The 21,004-nt window shown below is 49.3% G+C and overlaps 1 protein-coding gene across 1 annotated transcript; it reads right to left on the bottom strand.

Annotated features, from left to right (window-relative positions):
* Window positions 1-2,609: 2,609 nt before the first annotated feature.
* Window positions 2,610-19,841, bottom strand: Cdcp2 (CUB domain containing protein 2). Its single transcript, XM_048815336.1, has 6 exons — window positions 19,709-19,841; window positions 13,385-13,732; window positions 11,688-12,023; window positions 9,545-9,898; window positions 6,283-6,461; window positions 2,610-3,530 (listed from the first exon to the last, which is right to left on the bottom strand). Exons 1-6 carry the CDS (start codon window positions 19,785-19,787, stop codon window positions 3,204-3,206), a joined length of 1,623 nt encoding a protein of 540 aa, XP_048671293.1. The 5' UTR covers window positions 19,788-19,841; the 3' UTR covers window positions 2,610-3,203.
* Window positions 19,842-21,004: the final 1,163 nt, after the last annotated feature.

Here is a 21,004-nt window from a genome sequence, read left to right as displayed (position 1 = left end):
AGAGGATGGAGGACAGGAAGACAGGTTCCCCGTCCTCTTGGCTGTGCCCCAGGAAACACCCGCCTCCTCTGTGTGACCCCCAGTGTCACAGCCCAGGGCTGCGTGCTCTCCTGGGGCCTCTCCACGCGCTGACACACCTTTGAGAAACATCCTTTTATTGAGCTTCTCCAGATCCCTGATTTCAGGGGACAGTCTCTTGGTTCTTGCCACCCTGACTGGTACCCGCGGCTTCAAGCATCCTGCACCTCACAGTAGTTTTCAGGCAAATCTCTCTCCCTGAGGCAGTGAGCTCCGCAGGGCAAGGCCAGCGTCTGGGCCAGTCTGCTTCTTCATGCAGAAAGAGGACACAGGGAGGACACTTGAGAAATGTCCTTGACTTGGATTGCACCAGAACATAATAATCGCACACACAAAGAATTGAGTGAATTTTGAATCCACTCATTCACCCACTCATTCAACTGCAAATGCTCCTTGAATGTCACATGTGTCTGGCAGGGGTGAACAAGACAGAATGGATGGCTTCCTGGGGTTCGCGTTGTGATGAGGAGACACAGGCACAAAAAGCAAAAGCAAACAAACACCTGGAATCATTTCAGATGAATGCTCTGAAGAAAAGCAGGGCACAGGATACACAGTGACGGGGCCACTGGAGCAGGGAAGGCTGGGAGGAGGCCAGGTTGGGGGTGCTCTGGTGCAACACGCAGGCTGTGGGAGGAAGGGCCTTGTTCTATTGAAGGACAGCAGGGAAGAAGGAGGATGAAGGGATGATGCGGGGGATGGGTGGATACCACCTTATTGAAAGGCCCCTTCCACCTTTGAGATTTGAGGACTCCTGGCCCTGGCCCAGGTGAGGCCTTCTAGCCAACAACTTCCTGAATCCGTGCAGGTGAAATCCCCGTGTGAGATGCTGCTCTCCGTGTTCTCCTAATTCATCCTCACAATCATCTACCTCCATTCCACCCATGAGGGAAATAAGGGTCAGAGAAGTTAAGCAATCTGCCCAAAGCCACACAGAGTCAGGGAAAGAACTGGAAAGAAACCCAGATCTGCCTGAACTGTGGCCCAGCAGGTAATTTCCTAATACTAGTGCACCCATTTGCCAGGGACCCCCTGGTCAGGGACATCAGCCTTACAGAAGTAGTCTGGTAACAGGACCCAGAGCTTCTGTCCAGGGGTAGGTGCACCCTTTGGAAGCTGGGGTCCCCCCAAGCTCTCTCCACAGCTCTCCTCTGTCTGTAAAGGGAGCACTAGCAGGTGAGCAGGCAAGCTGCACCATGCCCACGTGCCCCGACACTCTTGCAGGGCCAGGCACGTTGGCTAATGGGTATCATTTCAGCCCTTTCAGTTCTAATAGACACTGTGCTGCCATAAAGACTGTCATTTCCTGCGGCTCACGCAGATAATCAACATGCTGGCCGCCTGGAGGGCTTGGAACAGCAGGCTCTGGGCACATCTGCGAAGATAGAACCATCTTCTCATTCTCTGCCCTTCCAGACCTTCCCCACCAGACACTGCCCTTGAGTCTGAGGGCATTGCCATAAACCCTTCTTTTTCTGTACTGGCCTTTGAATCCAGGGGTGCTCTACCACTAAGCTACATCCTCAGCCATTTCTATTTTTTATTTTGAGATAGTATCTAGCCAAGTTGCCCAGTCTAGCCTTGAACTTGCGATCTCCTGCCTTGGGCTCCTGCATTCGACCACTCTAAATATCTTTTTTTTTTTTTTTTTTTGGTATAGGGGATTGAACCCAGGGACCCGTAATCACTGAGCCACATCCCCAGCCCTTTTGTGTGTTTTATTTTGAGACAGGGTCTCACTGAGTTGCTTAGGACCTGGCTAAGTTGCTGAGGCTGGCTTTGAACTCGAAATCCTCCTGCCTCAGCCTCTTGTACCACTGGGATTACAGGCATGCGCCATTGCATCCAGTCACTCTAAACACCTCGAAGGCAGGAATGTCATTTGATTTGCACGCTGCTGTGTGTCTGGAGCTGTCACAACTACAGACACAAGTATGGAAACCAGTGGCTGCTTGTTGGCTTGTTAAATGTACTGTGATTGGGCTACCATTTTTTTTAAACCTGAGACGATGGTCAGCATCATCAGTTTGGACTGCTTGAGCAATCAGTATGCAAATACGAAAGTGAACAGGGGAAAGTAGTGTATTATAAAAATAGTTTTGTTTATTTCTCATTAATAAGATTGCTCTACTTCTTGGTATCTGGTAAATCCCTGGAAAAAGGTGGGTTGATTTGCATAATAATCCCAGAGGTCATCCCACTAGGAAGGGTTGGGATTCTGATCCCTGTGATATAAGTTGAGAAAGAAGTTTACATCTTCTTTCTAAGTTAGATATGAATGGTAGAGGCTCTGAGTGAAGAAGCCCAAAGAAGTTACAGAGGCCGACAAGAGACTCATCTGAGGACGAGGATGGACTAGTGATCTGAGCTCAGGATTAGGGGCGAGGACAGACACACACCGGACTTCAGTGAGCTTTTTGGTGAAAGATCACAAGAAACACCTGTCCTCAACCTCTGTCCTGCGCTCCTCCTGAGCACAGTGCTGGGTCTGCTGTGGTTTCCACTGGAACTGACCCAGCAGGCCACCACCACCTGGGTTGACCAGCATCCAGCAGGATGTGCAGGGCCCGTCTTTAACCCCACATCATATGGCAGGGCTGAAATACCAGTACTAGATGGGATTTTGGCTCCCCTTCCCTGTCCCTGGAGTTTGGAGGCAGAGCTGGCTTAGATGAGGTCTTGAGGTACCCGGGTCAATTTAGGAGGCTGGAAGCCTTGGAGAGACACTGGACTTCCTCCTAGTGAAGGCTTGGGGTGAGCAATGAATGGTGCCCCGAGTTAGTGAAGCACTTATACAAGTCACAGAATGTGTCCATGGTACCCACACTACCACCAGTGACGACAGCTGTCCAAGCCGACAAGTGACACACACAGGAGAGTCCTTTTCTGGAGCAGAATATTTTTAACCTTAATCATAACCACAATTGGGCCCACACTCGGCAGGCTGCAGTTTACAAAGCCCTTCTCCATTCATGTTCTGAGCCTCACGCCAGCACTGTGAGATAGCAAGGCAGGGGGGTGGTCCCTAGGAAATGGAGGCTCAGAGAAGGACCTGACTTGCTCTTGGTCACCAACAAGTCGACTGCCTTCTAGGGATGCCAGATGCAAGCCCCTGTCCTGCCTGCTCACAGCAGCATCAGGACCACGATAGCAGTGATCATGAGGACTCCAGCCAGGATGCAAAAGCCCAGGAACACGATGTCACTGGTGTCCTGGGCCACCATGGTCACTGGGCCCTCCAGCGCCTCTACCTCCTCCCTGGGGGGTGCCTCCTGAAGGTGCTCAGCAGTGGCAGCATAAGGTCCAAGCCAGTCAGAGCCGGACAGCAGGTGCACAGAAGCCTCCTTGCGCCGCGGCTCACAGCGGACCTCGTACTCATGGATGTCCTCCAGCCCAGGGGCTGAGAAGTCGATGTATAGCACACTGACGATCACCGAGGTGTTGTTTCTCCTCTGTGGGGTCACAGGGCACTTGCTCTCACCTGATGGAGCACAGGCTGACCTGTTCCCTTAGGCATATGTAGACCTGGTCTGGTCCTCACTCAGCCACCCATTCCCTTTCACTCAGAGCCTTGGTTCCCCATCCAGAAAAGGGGCCCTATGGGCATGGGCTGTCTGGAAGGAGAGGATCAGATTTGATGAGGTAAGTTAATGAAAGGCGGTAGCAATAACCACGGCCAACAGTTGGGGGCTCATTTACCATGTTTCAGGCTCTGTAGCTTAAGTGCATTATCTCATAATTCTCATTAATATCCCTATTTTACACATGAGGAAACTGAGGCCCAGAGGTTAACTCTTATCTGGGATCACCTAGCATATAAGTGACAGAGACTGTATTCTCACACAGAACCGTTCAACTGTGCTACTCAAACCAAAAAGCATCAAGACAGTCCCCATCTGTGACAAATGTGGGTGACCACCAAGGCCAAGAGAGCAATGTTTTGCCCACAGTGAGGCTCAGGAGCAAGTCTCCTGCCTCTAAATTAGCAGCTTTGTCCCTGGGGTTGTGGGGCCTTCCTTCTGGAGGCTTCTCTCCCAGTTGTGTGTGCAGTATGAGTCCCTGCTCTCAAGTCACTGGACACCCAGAGACAGCACCCTAGGATAGGGAGAAAGCACTGTGGAATGAGATGTTGGGGAGCCTACTGCCTCCCCACCCCAAGAATGACGGAGGCAGGGGTCAAGGTACCCTGAGTTGGTGGGGCACCAGGGCCTGTGGGGCAGAACTTTGGTGAACAGTCTGGGGGTCTGGAGGGTGGGGCTGCAGTGACCCAAGGCCACTCCTCACCATGTCACATATGTAGCAGACTCTTTGGGCCACCCAAACTGTCCCTTCTAAGGGGGCTGCTGCAGAGGCAGGGCTCCTAAAAACAGAAGCCACCTAAAATAGGTAGCAGCACAGGCAGAAGGAAGCTCCCATCTCCCAAGACTGGGCCGACCCCTTGGGAAGGGTTGAAGGGTGTGACAATCTGGAGTTTTACAGACTAGGTGACTTCTGGGATCTCTTTGGGCTTCCAAAGGACCCTATTCCCATGTCCCCAAGGGAGCCTCTTACATTTGTTCCTCAGTCTGTCTGCCTCTATACCCTGAAAGGGACTTTTGTCCTGAGATTTGGGGACATGGGACGAAGTAAGACAGGAGCCAAGAGTAAAATGGGACCCAGTAAGAAGGCTGAAGCCAATCTACATAATGAAGAAAGGAGAGAAAAACCATATAAGATGAGGAGGGGGTTCAGCAGGGGGTGGGGGTCTTTCATGAGTAAGAGCCTTTAGAAGGACAAGAGGTTTTCTAGGTTGGGAAGTCAAGTCTCTATGGTTTTCAAATGAGCACAGAAAGATTGGGCTTTCATTTTTTATTGTTGCTTTTGGCCATTTGAGCCTCTTTGAAAGCAATTCTACGTAGAGACCGGCCTCAGGGGTCTGGGGCTGGTAAGGGTTACACTAAGCATCTATGATCCAAGGTTTTCAAGTTTTACATTTCCAAGCTACTGACTCCACGATTCTATGGGTCTGCGGCCCTGAGTTCTGAGGTGGTTCTGTTTCTATTAGTCCTTGGTTCTGGGAGTTTCTGGGATTCTTTGTCTCCATCTTTCCATGACTCTGGAATGTGATTCTGTTCCAAGAAAATCCCCAGGGGACTCAGGGCATGGAGCAAGGATGAGTGCAGAATGTCTTTGCAGCAAAGACCAGCCCCCCTGCACTTCTCCTCTCAGGACCAGGAGGCAGAGGAGCAGACTGGAGGGACCAGAGGCCTACAAGTGGCTCCTGCTGCAGGACAAACAGCATCTGCTGAAAGCCCGTGATTTCTGCCAAGTCAGCCCAGATTCCAAAACTGGGGAGTCTCTGCAACAGAGGGCACAGTTCCTTCTCTCACCACTGTCTTTCCTGACCTCTTCCTGGAGGGTGCTTAGGGCACTGGTCAGTGACTCTCTGAGGGCCCTATGCCTGGGTTCATGACCTTCAAAATCCAAGGATAGTAGAAAAGTTTCATTTGTGAGCCTCACAGCCTTTGGAGGGAAGTGGATCCTGTTATTTGAAAGATGCTTTTGTTTGTGGAGCCCAGGGATGGATTTGGATCCCAGGTTGGGGAGGATGGGCAGGAGTGAGCCTGACAGCCTTGTGTACTAAAGAAGTAGAGATGTGGGTGCCTGGGGGGGTTCTGAGGGAGAAAGGGAGGAACAGCAAAGATCTTAAGTGGTGTTCATCAACAGGCTTTTATCATGTAGGGGGCGGGAGGTGGGGACTGGGGATTGAACCCAGGGGTGCTTAACCACTGAGCCACATCCCCAGCCCTATATTGTATTTTATTTAGAGACAGGGTCTCACTGAGTTGCTTAGGGCCTTGTGAAACTGCTGAGGCTGGCTTTGAACTCACAATCCTCCTGCCTCAGCTTCCTAAGCCACTAGGATTATAGGCATGTGCCACCATGCTGGGCTTTTGAGAGCAGCACCAGGGGAGGCTATAGGTTGTCACTGGGCTGTCCAGCAGGATCCCCTATTCAATCCCCCCACCTGAGTTCTTTGCTATGTCTACACTAAGCAAAGATGTTGGGATAAATGAAGCCAAGAAGGGGTGAGCTCTACATCCAGCCTTGTGTACCCCCTAGAGCCAGAGGAGAAGCTGGGGCAGGCAGGTGCCTTTCTGCAGGGCCAAAGCCCCTCCCCCAGACCCATGTTCCTCCTCTCCTCCCTCCCCATCTCACCCCTACCTGAGATTCAGTGCCACAGGTGTCAAAGCGGGCCTGGATCCGGAAGTTGTTGCCGACCTCCTGGGCAGCACAGTTTCGGCTACCTAGGTAGACCTTGGTCCGCTCCAGTGGGGCCAGCACTTGAGCCGAGATCAGGATCTGGAAGTCCGTGCGTGAGCAGCTCACGTTCATGGGCACCACTGGAAATGAGAGGGAAGAGCTGAAGGCCTTAGGGGCAGGAGTCTGACCCCTCCCTTCTCAACCCCTCTCAAAGGGTAGTGGATGGGGAGAGAGGCCTTGGAAGAGAAAGGCTCCTGTGGAGTCCTACAGGCGCAGCGTGGGGTGTTCATATGCACCACTCTATTAACACCATCGGACTGGGAGCACTCGAGGACAGGCACCATGTCAGGGATTTATGCTTGCCTGGTGTCCCCAGAGTCCAGTGCAGACTGGACAGTCAGCAAATGCTGAATGAATGGTGGAGTGAGGAGTGAATGAAATTCTTAAGTGTAATAAAAGCACCTCATGCCAATCACTTTGCCATGTGCCCACCAATTCACTTAAACACTCATTCAGTCATTCAATAAGTAGCTGCGCACCAGATTTACAGAAATGGGTGGGGGGAGCATTAAATCCCTGCCCTCATGGAGCTTACATTCTAGTTGATGCAGAAGGCAACAAATAGGTAGAATACACATAGCATAGAGCGGAAAATCAAGCCAGGATGGAAGACAGGAAGGGCAGTGGGGGGAGGAGGAAGGAGAGTTGCAGGGGTTTTGGGTGCATCTGATACTGGGATTGAGCCAAGGCCTTTCGGATGGTAGGCGCTAGGTGAGTGCTCTGCCTCTGAGCTGCATCCACAGCCTAAGAATTTCAGTTTTGAAGAGGGTGGTAAGGGGACCCCCACTGTAGGTGGACCCCATGAGGTAGACACCACTAAACCTATTTTAGTTTTGTAAACTGAAATTCTGAGAGGTGAAGTTGTTTGCAGCGGCCGAGTTGGGATTTTAACCATTGAGTCTATAGAATTCCCGAGTCCGACGTCTCTCAGGGGGCTCTTGCTGCTTGACAGCTCCCCGAACACCTCCTAGTCAGCACTCTGTGTATGACTCTGAGCATCATACGTGTGTGTGTGTGTATGAGTGTGTGTTGTGTGTATTTGTGTGTGTGTGTGTATACGGGGGCCAGGGGCACATGTAGGGGAAAGGAAGATGGTGGCCGGTGGGAGGAAAAGAGACTGGCCTCTCAGGCCTCTGTGGGAAATGCCTCAGACACATTTCAGCCTCTGGTGTCTGGGCAGTCAGGGATTTATGGGCTGGCTGTCTCCCACAATGATCTTGGTGGCGCTGAAATGTGTGTCACCCCTGATTGATGCTGCGGCTGCCCTCCCAGTGGGGAGGCCGCCCGCAGTCTGGCCCCATCTGGAACCTGGCCCTGCACAAGTACCCCTGTCTGACCCTGGGCTCCCAAAGGGATCTGGGAGGGCGGGGAGGGGAGTCCCTGCACTGAAGTCCCTGGAACAGGAGCCAGGATTAGAGCTGCCCCAACCTTCAGTATCTGGAGGCACTGAAAGAAGCGGCTGGTCCTAAATCACACAGAGCTGGGAGAGGGCTCAGGACTGAGAACAAGACTATCACAGGCAAGAGGGACTCTAAAGATCTTTCAGTGAATGTTTTCATTTTGTAAGTGGAAAACTGAGATCCAAAGAGGAAGGCAGATGCCAGCTCCCTGGGGCAGAGCCCCAATGGCACCTGGCTTTCTGGAGCATGCCCTCCCCCCAGTGCAGAATCAGGGGAGGGGATCAGTCTGCAGAGCCACAGCTGTCCTGCCCGCGGGGATGGAGCCTACTGAGGCCCAGAGGGGTGGGTCTGCCCAAGGTCACTTCCCAACCACCGGCTTGCTGCAGCTCTGTTTCCTTCTCCATTGCCAGGGCCCCCAAATCCCCTGTCGTACAGGGTAAAGAGAAAGGAAAGAAGTTGGAGTTGTGCTCAGTGGTAGAGCACTTGCCTGGCATGGGTGAGGCACTGGGTTCGATTCTCAGCACCACATATAAATAAAATAAAGGTCCATTGACAACTAAAAAAAAAAAAGAAAGAAAGAAAAGAAAAGAAAGAGGAAAGATCTTCTGAATGCTGAATAGGTCGAGACCCTTGAAGGAAAGATGCCCTCAGAGCCAGGCTTCTAGAGCATTCATCAACCCCTTTTACAGAGGAGCCCACTCGGGTGGTCAGCAAATGGCAGCTCTGGATGTGGTTCTGGTCTGTCCAGCCCTGGGATCCCCTCCCCATGTCCTGCTCAGGCACACACAAAGGCAGGAGAGTGGGTTCTAGTCCTGGCTGTGCCATGGACTGCCTGTGTGACCACAGTGAAAGTGAAGTCCCTTCCCTCCAACACCTCCATTTCCATATCTGCACAGCAAGGAGATTCGCCCGACTAGGCAGAGGACACGATAGGTCCAGAGTGCAGGCATTTCTAGGGCCATGAGCCAGAGAAGGGTGGTGGGAGGAGGGGAGAAGAAGTGGCCTCTCTTCACTGACAAAACTAACCAACACAAATACCGGCTTCCTCTGCAGTAGAGTATGGCCATCTGACTGAGTTCAAACCAATGAAAGACAAGAGAAAATCTTGTGAGAGCTTCTGGAAAAGCTTTTTGCTTTCCTGAGACATGTGGCTGGCACATCTACTACCCTCTTCCAAACCGGAACATGGACAGGATGTCTGGCATAATACTGGTGGCAGCCATGTTGCAACCATGAGACCGAGTCTGCCAGAAATAGCACTTGGAATCCTGTTGAGTCCCTGGATCAATAGGTTGCTGCCTAGCTCCAGACTTTTCTTTGTGTGAGGAAAAACTAGTGCCATTTGTTCAGTCAGTATTTCCAAATGATACGAGCAGGGCTGTAGGCATCTCCATGGCTCTGCCAGTTGCTTCCACAAACAATATTGCCACATTTTGGGTAGTACCCCTGGATCCAGGGGATCAACCACAGTAAGAGAGAGGCCAGGGCTCCATGAAAGAAGGGGCCAGGAGAAAGGAATTAGGATGGTGGAGTTCAAGCTGGAGAAGGAGGGTCCTGCCATAGTAGAAAGAAGCAAGGGCCATCCTTGTGTGGTCTCAAGGTCCCAGGAGTTGGCAGTGGGACCAACCAAACAAGGGCTGGCAGAGGCCATCCATGGGATCAGAACGAGCTGGCAGGATGGAGGGAGAAGACTGCACAGAGCTGGCTGCAGAGCCTCGCCTTCCCCCTACTCCAGTGCACCCACGCCCTTGACCCCAGCTGACCTCCAATGTAGGCCACAGAGAAGCCCCTGCCGGTGCTGCTGCGGTCCGTGTGCAGCAGAAGCAGGAGCTGGTTGTGGCTTGAGGTGATGGGTGGTGGCAGATGGTGGCCACACCAGTTTCCCAGCTGGGGTGCCTCCTCACTGGCCCCATCAAAGGCTGCCAGATGGTCGAAGTCACAGGTCCTGGTCAGGCTGTTGGGCTCCTCCAGGTCCAGATCCAGGAAGAACACCTTGACCCGGTAGCCAGGAGGCAGGCGGATGGTCCAGTGGCACCGGATATTGTTGGGGTAGGAACTGGGGTATTGAGGGCTGGAGAAGTTGCCTCGCACAGCCATGTACACCTCCTGGCATTCTCCTGGGTGGGGGAGAATGGGGGAGGAGGAGCATTGGGGAGGAGGGTAAAGAAGGCCCCCTCTGCTGCGCCAGCTCAGTCAGGGCACTGCAGGGGCCTCATAGTGACCACCCTGGCAGGTATGGACACCACAGCCAGCAAAACAGACAACCGATCCTGAAGTTTGCTTTAAATTGAAACTAAGCTGGGTACAGTGGCCCATGCCCATAATCCCAGCGGCTCAGGAGGCTGAGGCAGGAGGATCGAGAGTTCAAAGCCAGCCTCAGCAATGGCAAGGCACTTAGCAACTCAGTGAGACCCTGTCTCTAAATAAAACACAAAAATGGGCAGGGGATGTAGCTCAGTGGTTGAGTGCCCCTGAGTTCAATCCTTGGAACCAAAAAATAAAAATTAAAATAAATTTAAATAAATAAATAAACTGAAACTAGCTGAAAGCTGGGACTTTCGTTCCAAATACAACCCCTTCAAAAATGTTGGTCCTGTTAGGAATTCAGGAATAACACCTCAAATATGTCCTCAAACTTAAGTCCAAGCTCCCTGGTAGACAGACAAGGCAGCTCAGACAAGGCAGCTCAAACGTGGCCTTGCCCTTTTCTCACAACCCGTTCCTGTGGACTGAGAAATTGTCCTCCACGTAGTCATAGGTACACTCCTCGTTGTCCTCCACCTCCTATTGGCTGTTAAAGCCAGGTCACCAGCCTGTGGTGCTCGTGGGCAGTGGTAGAATCTGTAAGTGACCCCTATGGGAGGAAGCTGGGCCACTGGGAACAGAGCCTTAAAGAGCATATTGGCCCCGGCCCCCCCCCGCCCCCGCTCTCTCCTGTTTGCTTCCTGGCTGCCATGAGTGAGTCATGCTTNCTGAGGCTGGCTTTGAACTCTCGATCCTCCTGCCTCAGCCTCCTGAGCCGCTGGGATTATGGGCATGGGCCACTGTACCCAGCTTAGTTTCAATTTAAAGCAAACTTCAGGATCTGTTGTCTGTTTTGCTTCCTGGCTGCCATGAGTGAGCAGCTTTGTTCTACCACACGCTCCTGCCATGCTGTTCTGCCTCGCCACAGTCCCAGAGACCACAGGCCAAGTGACCATGGGCAAAAGCCTCTGCAACTGTGACCCCAAATCAACCTTTCTTCCTTATACGTTACTTTGTCACAGTGACAGAAAGCTAACACACCCATGCACCCCCTACATTATTACAGCCTTACCAAACAACTTCCAGTACTGTGAGCACACCAGATACTGTCTTTCCTGCCTTTACACACCCTGTTCCTCCTACTTGGAACCCTTCTGCCTCTGGTGAAGTCCTTCAAGGCACTGATCAATTCTCTCCTCCGCCAGGAAGTCCCCCACTATTCTTTCTGTTAGCACACGTCACAGTGGGCTATCATTGTCTTAGCCATCACCCCCACTGGACTGTGAACTCTCCAAGCATTCATTGTTCCTTTGTACACATATTAATTGAGTACCTACTATATGCTACATAAAAAAAAAAAGCCCATGAGGAACTCACAGTGAGGCAGGAGGAGATTGATATATAAATGACACGTGCAAATGAAAAGCAGTAGATCACAGTGAAAAAAATTTTGCTAAGGAGTTGAGGAAGGGATTCATTCTTTCTGAGTGAATCCGGGAGTCTTCACAGAGGAAATGACATGCTTATGCCTTGCTATTGGCCAGGAAGTGAGTACTAGAGCATTCCAGAAAATGCAGAAAGCCCAAGGCCCCAAGGGGACAGAAAAATGTGGCCTCTAGAGGCATACAAGGAGGCACAGCATCCGGGTGAAGCTCCTCCTACCTGAGAAGTAATGGGCCTTGAAGCCCCGGCCTCCAATGTTAAAGTCGGACTTGAAGACCACCTGCAGCTCGTGGCCCAATGACACGAGGGTGGGGGGCCTGGTGCCACCACAGAAATGGTGCCCATGGGCAGGACCAGGCCCCCCCAACACTGCCACGTAGTCATAGGTGCACTCCTCGTTGCCCTCCACCTGGAAGTCCACAAACTCCAGCTTGATGGTGGCAGGCCCTGCAGCCCGGATCACCCAGCGGCATTCCACGTTGTTGGGGTAGTTGTTGGGGTACTCAGGGCTGGTGAGGACCCCTGATAGACCAGTCAAGACGCCACCGCACACATCTGCAAGGGAGCCCACTAGAACTGAATTTCTCTCCCCATAGCTCCCAGCCTCCTCCCTCCCTGGGAACCAGATGCCCCCAAATGCTGCTCCCACAGGGATGTCATGGGAACCGCATCACCGTCCACTGAAAGCTTGGTACACCACAGGCAGAGGCCTAGCACTCAGCACCTACTCCACCTTTTAAAATCTCTACCCTAACCCTGGCGGGCATGTGTTGTTGTTTTCCAGGTTAAGTAAGAAGATCAAGGAGCAGAGCAGGTAAGTAACTCACCTGAGTTTGGGTTCACCAGCAAGACCCCGGGGGACAAAGATCAGAGTGCAAGGAGTTTATCTGAGAGATCTAGGAACATAGATGTGAGGGAGGGAGACAGGGACGGGAAGTATGGACAGGTAGCTGCTGAGCCTCATGAGGAGCTCTGAGTCAGGAGGGCACAGTTTATGTCACCCAGTGACATAATGTCACCGTTTACGAGGGCACTGGGCATTTACACACCAGTTCCCAGAGTCCAGGATGGGGGCTGCTGGGGTCGGGTGACCTTCTGAAACTTCAGAGAAAACAGGTTGGCGGGTTAACAGTCTAAGATTCTTGTGTTTTAGCATTCCATGGTTCTGTGCCTCTAAATTCAGCAGGACTGGGCATTCCACCCAAGTCCCCAGTGTTGCTGTGAGTGGACCCTGGGAACCAGGAGCCTCTGCTGTTGTCTGTTGCTTGGGCTGACCTGACTGAGCCTTTGGTCTTGACCTTGGGAGAAGGGAGAGCTTTGAGTCTGCACAGAAGCCTGAGGACACGAGGAAGGAGTCGAGGAGAAAGGCAAGAAGAACAAGGCCTTGGCTCCCTGCGCCATCCTACGCTGCAGGTGACATGCCTGCTTGAGGGAGTGAGGGTTAGAGACTCCACATAAGGGGCCAGTTCTAGGAAAGGTCCTGGGAGGGAGGGTCACCGCTGCATACAGACCTATATGCACCTGCCCCGGGCCCTGGGCCTCCCTGCACCAGGAAGGAGCAGGATGTGGCAAAGCGTCAGCAGCAGGAGCAGCAGCAGGGTCCCCAGCAAGCTGGTGTCAGGACATGGAACAAGAAGGACAAGGCAGAGAGCACCCAGGCCTCATTCCTGCACGTGATGAGACCCTCTGGGGGCTCCAGGAGCAACAGAGAGAGGCACAGGACTACTGCCTGAGCGTGAGAGCCCACGGCCACCAGGTCAGTGAGGTCATGCTGCCCCAGCCTAGAGGTGGTGCCCAGGAGCAGGGTCAAAGGTCACAGCACAGCTTCCACGCTAAGGTACAGACCTCCCCTGACTCTGCTGCCCTCCTCCCACCTCCATTCTGGGGCCAGCCTCCCACCCGTAAGCCCCCTTGACCTTTCTGGTAGCCTGCAGAAAAGCCACGGCTGGCCACATGCTTGTCAGAATGGAAGACGACAGCCATGACGTGCCAGGAGGAGGTGAAGGGAGGTGGGGGCACCTGGCCACAGAACCTCCCCAGTAGATTGCCCTTGTCTCCAGAGGCCCCGTTGTAGATTTCCAGGAAGTCAAAGCCACAGGTGTCATGGTACTCCAGGTCAAAGGTGTGGAAGGCGAGCAGCACAGAGGACCCCTCGGCCACCACAATCAGCCAGCTGCACTCCGTGTTGTAGGGGTACAGACTCGGGAAGTTGGGGCTGGAGAAGTTTCCAGAAGGTGCTGAGAGCACACCCCCACACTTGACACCTGGAGCAAGAAAGAAAGACGGCCCAGTATCAGTACTGGGGAGGTTGATGTGTGCAGCAAGGGAGGCTGGGTCCTGGTGCAGGCCCTGCCCCAAGGCAGTCCGGGTATTTGTGTGTTTGTTCATGGATTTATATATTCTTTAAATTCTCGTGAAGCATTCTTTTTTATTTATTCGACAAATGTTGTCTGAGATGTCAGGGCATTGTTCTAGACATTAGGGTTACAACAGGGACAAAACAGAAAGTCCTGTCTTCACAGAACTTACATTCTGGTGGGGAAGACAGAAAATACACATGAGCCAACTGTGAAATAGTGGTAAGTGGAGAACAAAACAAGTGAGAAAGAAAGACAGTTGGCCTTCCAACCCTGGATAAAACTGCACTGTGTGCCAGGTCCTGGGTATGTGCTATCAGTGATTTAAAAATTATTCAACCTTAAAGAAGAATGAAATTATGGTATTTGCAGGTAAATGGATGGAGCTGGAGAATATCATGCTAATAAGTGAAATAAGTCAATCCTAAGGAACCAAAGGCCGAATGTTTTATCTGATATGCAGATGCGAATTCACAATAAGGGGGGCTAGGGAAGAATAAAGGTATTTTGGACTAGACAGAGTGGAGTGAAGGGAGAGGAGGGGCCATGGGGGTAAGAAGGACAGTAGAATGAATCAGACATTATTACCCCGTGTGCATATATGACTACACAACCCGTGTGATTCTACATCATGTACAACCAGAAGAATGAGAAGTTATACTCCATTTATATACAATGTGTCAAAATGCAATGTACTGTCAGGTAAAACTAATTAGAACAAATTTTTTAAAAAGGAGAAAATTAATAACAACAACACCCTTCAGTGAAAACATGCAGTCTGTTAACAGCATTCAAGGGCATAGGTACATACGCATATGCTTGTATTTTTAAAAGAGTACAAAAGGAAACTAATAAGAATGATTCTGTGTCAGGGGAAGGATACAAAATACAGGAAATATTGATGGCCAGTCCTTGTGACACTCACCTTGTTTCATCATTTTGACTTGTGATCCCAGAAAATAATTCATATAATTTTAAAAGATAAAATTTTTTTAAATAAAAAAAATTGATGAAACCCCTAAATATCCCACCTGGAAGCAAACCTAACTGTGTCAAGTTGGAGACATAATCTCATGGGGAAAAAATTATTACAAATGACTTAGAAATACTACACTTTAACTGCACCTGCCTAGTAGAATATATCCTGAGGTCAAAATGAACCACGAAGAAATCTTAAACCATATTCAGCAGTCTTACTATTAGTAATAATATCAAATATTATTAAAAGTATTATAATATTGGAACAAAGAAAATAAGTATGCTGATGTCAATACAAAGCAAAATTTCAGTGTAAGAGATGAGAGATCCAAATACTACAATAAAAAAATAAAACTCTGTATCCTTAATATGAATTGAACATATCAATTTGAATTTAAAATTTATTTTTATTTCTAAAAAAATACTCTGTTCATTAAACAGGCCTAGAAGCAATGATATTTCAGTACCATTTTATACCACTAGACTTTAGATTAAGATTCTTATGCCCAATTGAACCAGGTCTCCTTAGAGAAATGGTTGATACTAGGTCTAGTACAAGAAATATATAAAACATACTTGAATAGCTTTGTGCTAAAGAGCAAAGAAGGTACCAAAGACTGCTGGGATTATGTGAAAGGACAGAGGAGCTAAAAGTTATAAAAGAAGGTACAATTTGAGCATCAAAAAAAGAATAACTACTACAGTAGGTTGAAACATATCAAATATATTTTTAAGAACTCATGAATTCATAATGTGATGCAAAAGAAACTTATTGGTTTCTTTTAGAGATTGTTAAGATACTAATTTATTTTTGGAAAATTGATAAGTAGAAAGGAAAATAAATTAAACTTCTACTTTGTCACTCCCACATGGACTGGATTTTCAAACAACCAAATAGCTAGTGAGGGAAAATTATTTTTATAGACAGCTGCAGAAAGAATAATAGCATTAGAAAAATCATAGTTTTGCAAGTCTTAAGGAAATACTGGATCTACAAACATCATCAATATCTACTCTCATCACTGAGTAAAAAATTGATGATAGGTAAGAACTAAATGGTTGGGTATATAGGTAGTCTCTATAAAGCTCTTTTAATTTGTTAAATGTTTGAAATTGTTTATAATTTAAAAATAACAAAAGTTGATAGGTATAGTGGCCTGTGCCTATAATTACAGACACACGGGAGGCTGAGGCAGGAGGACCACAAATTCAAAGGCAGCCTCAGTAATGTAGTGAGATCTTGTCTCAAAATAAAAAATTAAGAATGTAAAAGGGTTAGGGATGTAGCTCAGTGGGTTCAATCCCTAGTACTTAAGAAAAAGTTAAGTGGCTAGGGCTGGCGCTCAAAGGTAAAGAACTTGCTTTGCATGTGTGAGGCACTGGGTTCAAGCCTCAGCACCACACAAAAATAAATAAAGATACTGTGTTTTCGTCTACAAGTAAATAAATATTTTTAAAAAAGAAAAAAAAGTTAATATGGAAATTTATAATGGATGAATCAGATTAATAATTCCTGAACCCACCAATAAATCTTATTGTCAAGGTGCAACCTTGGACAATATGTAATACATACCACCACCTATAAAGTCTTCTTGGAAAAATAAAATAAAGGAACTTGAATTTAATAAGGTCTCTGGATCTATCTATAAGTTAGAGTGAAATGGAGGGGGATTTGTGTGTGTGTATGAGGGTGTGCTGGGGACTGAATCCAGGGCCTCATACATGCTAAGCAAGTGAGCTACATCCCCAGCTCTAGAAGAACTTTTTTTTTTTTTTAAAGAGAGAGAGAGAGAGAGAGAGAGAGAGAGAGAGAGAATTTCGATATTTTATTTATTTATTTTTAGTTTCCGGCAGACATAACTTCTTTGTTTGTATGTGGTGCTGAGGATCGAACCCAGGCCGCACGCATGCCATGCGAGCGTGCTACCGCTTGAGCCACATTCCCAGCCCTAGAGGAACTTTTTTAAAAAATGAACTAAGTTAGGAGGTTTTTTCCCATGGGTTTCACTGTATCGCCCAGGCTGATCTTGAAAGCAATGCCCAGGCTCCCTGGCCCCCCAGCCTCCTGAGTAGCTAGGCCCCATGTGCACTTGGCCTAGACAAACATTTTTTTAGTCTTTTTTTTTTTTTAGTTATAGATGGACACAATATCTTTATTTTTATCTATTTATTTTTTTAATGGGGTGTTAAGGACTGAACCCAGTACCTTATGCTTGCATGGCAAGCACTCTACCACTGAGCATCAACCCCAGCCCCTAGACAAACATTTTTAATGACACTTCAGGGATATGTTAAGCCAAGTCCAGAACATAGGATATTCTATAAGATTAAATATTCGGGATACTTTAACAACAAATGATGGGGGGGACACATTGTTATGTTGAAAGAGTCAAATACAAATATAATGTATGAACATTTTTGAATTCTGATTTGAACAAATGAACTATAAAAAAGACTTCTTCAGGCAATAATTAGGGAAAACTAGGCATGAACAGAATATTAGATAAAGTTAAAGGAATTATTCCATTATAATGATATTGGGGTTAATATGGTTTTATGTCTTTCTAGGTTATAGGTATATCCTGACATATTTGTGTATGAAATATGAAATCAGCTTTAGATTCTTCTAGAACCATCAAAATGGGAAACAAGAAAGGTAGAATGTTAACTGTTGAAGCTGGTTGATGGAGATAAAGGGATTTATTATACAACTTTTCTCTACTTTGTATAGGTTCAAAATTTTTTGTAATTCAAATTTTATTATGACATTTTACCACCCTACTCACAATCAAGAGCCCCTCCCACTCCTTCCTCCACTCTTGATTTAGTGTTGTATTTTTCTCCTCACTATGCATCACTATCTAACACGCTTTTACTTGGGTAATTCAGTTCATTGCTAGTCTCCCTCCATGAAAATGGAAGCTCCATGAGAGCAAGGATTGCGATCCCTTTTGTTCCCTGCTATATCCCAAGCCCTAGCACCAGTGCCTTCTTACCAAATAGATGAGTGAGTGAATGACCTCATATAATGTTCACAGCAGCCCCATGAAAGGCAGGGCAGGTGTCACTGACTCCATTTTACATATGAGAAAACATCTGCAGAGGGAAGCTATTTGCCATCTATTGCTTTGCTCAGTACCCGCCCTCTACCTCCTGCTCCCCTTCCTTGCCCTGCAGGCAGACACATGAGCCTAGCAGGGCCATCCTTGGAGCCTGCCAATGCAGGACCAGCCTATTGGGTGTGCCTGTGCTCAGGTGGAGGCCAGAGCTCTGCTCAGAACATCTGGATGGGATTCCTTTCCTTTATAGTCTCTAGTCTAGGAGTGGGAGCCCTGGGTGGGACCAAGCATGGGGTCTATGAAAGACTCCTGGTGGGCAATTTGCAAGAACCATGTGAAGAGTGAAATTGGCCCTGGGACCAACAGGTCCTGGTTGCTGGCATCCCTGAGCCCACCTCAGCTACACCCCTGCCTCCCTGGTTCCATTCCCATGCTGCTTTGTTTTGCTTAAACTCATTCAGGTTGAGCTTCTGTCACTTGCACCCAAAGGTGTCCTGAAGAATACACTTGACTAAAGTCCTCAGAGGTGAGCACATGCAGCAAGTGCGTGCCCCAGCAAGAAAGAAACTAAGGCTAATGAGGGATGTGGGTGGCTTCCTGGGCAGCTCAGGGAGGGTGCAGAGGCGGGATGGGAGAGTCAGGCGAATGAGACAGAGTGCAGTGTGACTGTGCTGTGGCTACACAGGAACTTTGGAGTCCAGAGTGAGGGAAGCTGATCTGTCTGGAGACAACAGTATTAGGTGAAGGACAAGAGTTACAGAGAAGATGATATTGAGTTTGACCAAGAAAAATGAGAAAGTTTTGCTATTTGGGGAAGACTGGGGGAGAAAGGACACAATTGCTTGATCTCCGTGTGCCTCAGTCACATGCCTATAAAATGGAGATGCTGCTGCCTTCTTTGCTGGGTGGCTATGAGCTGGCTGCACAGATGTACACTGGGGTCACATTGTTGGCTCCCTGCCTGGTCCCTGGGTAAGGCCAGTGCCAGCAATAGTGTCTGGTTCACGCCTTTATGGCAAGAGGATAAAGAGACATTATGTCCAGTGCCTGTCCTGTCCTTCCCCCAGTCTTGCCCATAGGCAGGAAAGGCCATGAGAGTATCAGAGCAGAACTCCTACAGCTCAGGTGGCCCAGGGCACCAGGACAAGTACAGACCTTGTCCACAAGGACCCAGCCAGGCATGCTGAACCCTAAGGTCACTCCAAAGCCATTGGAACCCCGGTGGCTGGAAAATGGGAATGACTAGCTCCTCCTGCTGCTCAGGCATGAGCTGAAACACGTGAGTGGCCATCCCATCTCTGCCAGCAATGAGGTGACTGAGCCCCCTTGAGCTTGAGGAAGATGGGGCACTGACAGCTGTTTGCTGAGCCCTCCATGCATCCCTTACAGAAGTGTGAAATTCTATCACCCCAGCCTACTGAATGGTACAACAAGGAACACTGACTCCGGCGCAGTTGGCAGTGGGATTCAGCCGGCCCTTAGGAGGACAAAGACTTGTTCCTGTGAGGAAACTTTAATAGTTCTCTGGGCCATTCCCTTTGTCCTTCATGATCCTGTGGCCTTGGATGAGTTCCTTAACATAGCTAGCCCTCAGTTTCCTGTAAAATGGGGACTGATACCACCTCGAAGTTGGTTGTGAAGATGAAATGTAATCATATAGGTAAAGCCTCCGGCAGACACCGGCACTACAGAAATATTATCTTCCCCATCCCAGAAACAAATCCTCAATTCAGCCAGCCTCCACTAAAAGGGCCTCCTGCTTTCTGGTTTCTCACATGGAAACCTCAGGAGACCCTGGCTCTGCCTGCTCCCCACTCCTGGCTCTGACATCTCCAGGCGCTCCTACCTTTCATGGCCTGGGCCCTGGGGCCTGGGCCCAGCAGTGCCACAGCCAGCAGCAGACAAGACCCCAGCTCTGTCAGCATCTCCTCACCAGGGGACCCCACAGGGCTGCAGAGTTCAGATGAGCCTGAATCTGAGGGTCTGGAGCAGGGGAAAGAGAGGTGAGGCTGAAGGGGCCTCCAAGTTAATGGTGGCGTGAATAATTCATAGGCCCCTCGAATTAGTAAGCTGATCCCCAGGTGCTTCCTTCACTCCACTCTAAGGTGACGGATCTAATGTCACCAGGTTGACACGTTCTGAGATCTGCACTGGCCAGACTCTGTCAGGAAGGCAAGCAGCTTGGACCTGGAAGGAAATTGGGTGGTAGAGAAAGGGCCTAAGTAGTGGGGCCAGGCAGATCTGGGATCAACCCCAGTTCAGCCTCTAACTTGAACAGGTGACTTAAACAAGTCATTTAACCTGTGTGGGTCTTGTGCTTCTCATAGTCCAGGGGGTCCATTCTAGGACCGTTGTGAAAACAGAATGAGAATGTGAGCTAAAGCATACAGTAGGAACTTACTGGTTTTTCCCATTCATTCTTCCCTCAAGGGAACCAGAAGGAGCCTCAAATGCATGGAACAAATGGACAAGCTTCCTTCAGATGTGAGAATTAAACACAGAAGGAGAGTGAAGGAGGACAGCAGAAGGAGACAAGGAAAAGTCTTTCTGATGAAAAAATGCAGCAGGAAGAGCAGAACTGGCGCTTGAGTTATGTTGTGCAGCTCCTACCAGCTCTGGGCCACAGTGAGCATTCTGGCCAGAAATATTACATGTTGGTTCCTTTATTGATCCACAAGCCTTGCTTGAACATCACTATGCCCAGAGCCAGGCCCTGGGCAAGGAGCTGGGGCTGCAGAAATGCCCTCATGGCTCTGTGTCCAACAGGAAATAGGGCCTTTTTTTTCCCTCTGAGAGTCTGTCTCTGCGGTTCAGTTCAGTTTAACATGCATTTCCAAGCTCCACCTCTGCAGAGCCAGGGCCAGGCACAGGGGCTTTGGAGGGAAACTAGCCTGCCTTTCCAGGCCCTTGGGCTCTGGTTTCTGACAGACTGAGGTCTGAATCCTGGGTCTACAGCTGCCTCGCTGAGGGGGTGTGGGAAAGTGACCTGAGTTCTTGGAGGCCCAGCTTCTTTGCTGGGGGAGAAGTAGTGGCAGCAGCTGCCTGCAGTTTGTGGGGAGGATTGAATGAGATCACGTGAAGGATGTCTCAGCCATCCTGGCCTTGTGTGAGAACCAACAAGGATGTTTTTTCTTTACCTTAG

The sequence above is a fragment of the Marmota marmota genome, unplaced genomic scaffold (genome assembly GCF_001458135.2).
Source record: "Marmota marmota marmota unplaced genomic scaffold, marMar, whole genome shotgun sequence".
Taxonomy (NCBI): domain Eukaryota; kingdom Metazoa; phylum Chordata; class Mammalia; order Rodentia; family Sciuridae; genus Marmota; species Marmota marmota.
Note: the sequence above shows the minus strand (reverse complement) of the source record. Positions and strands in the feature narration are given on the sequence as shown.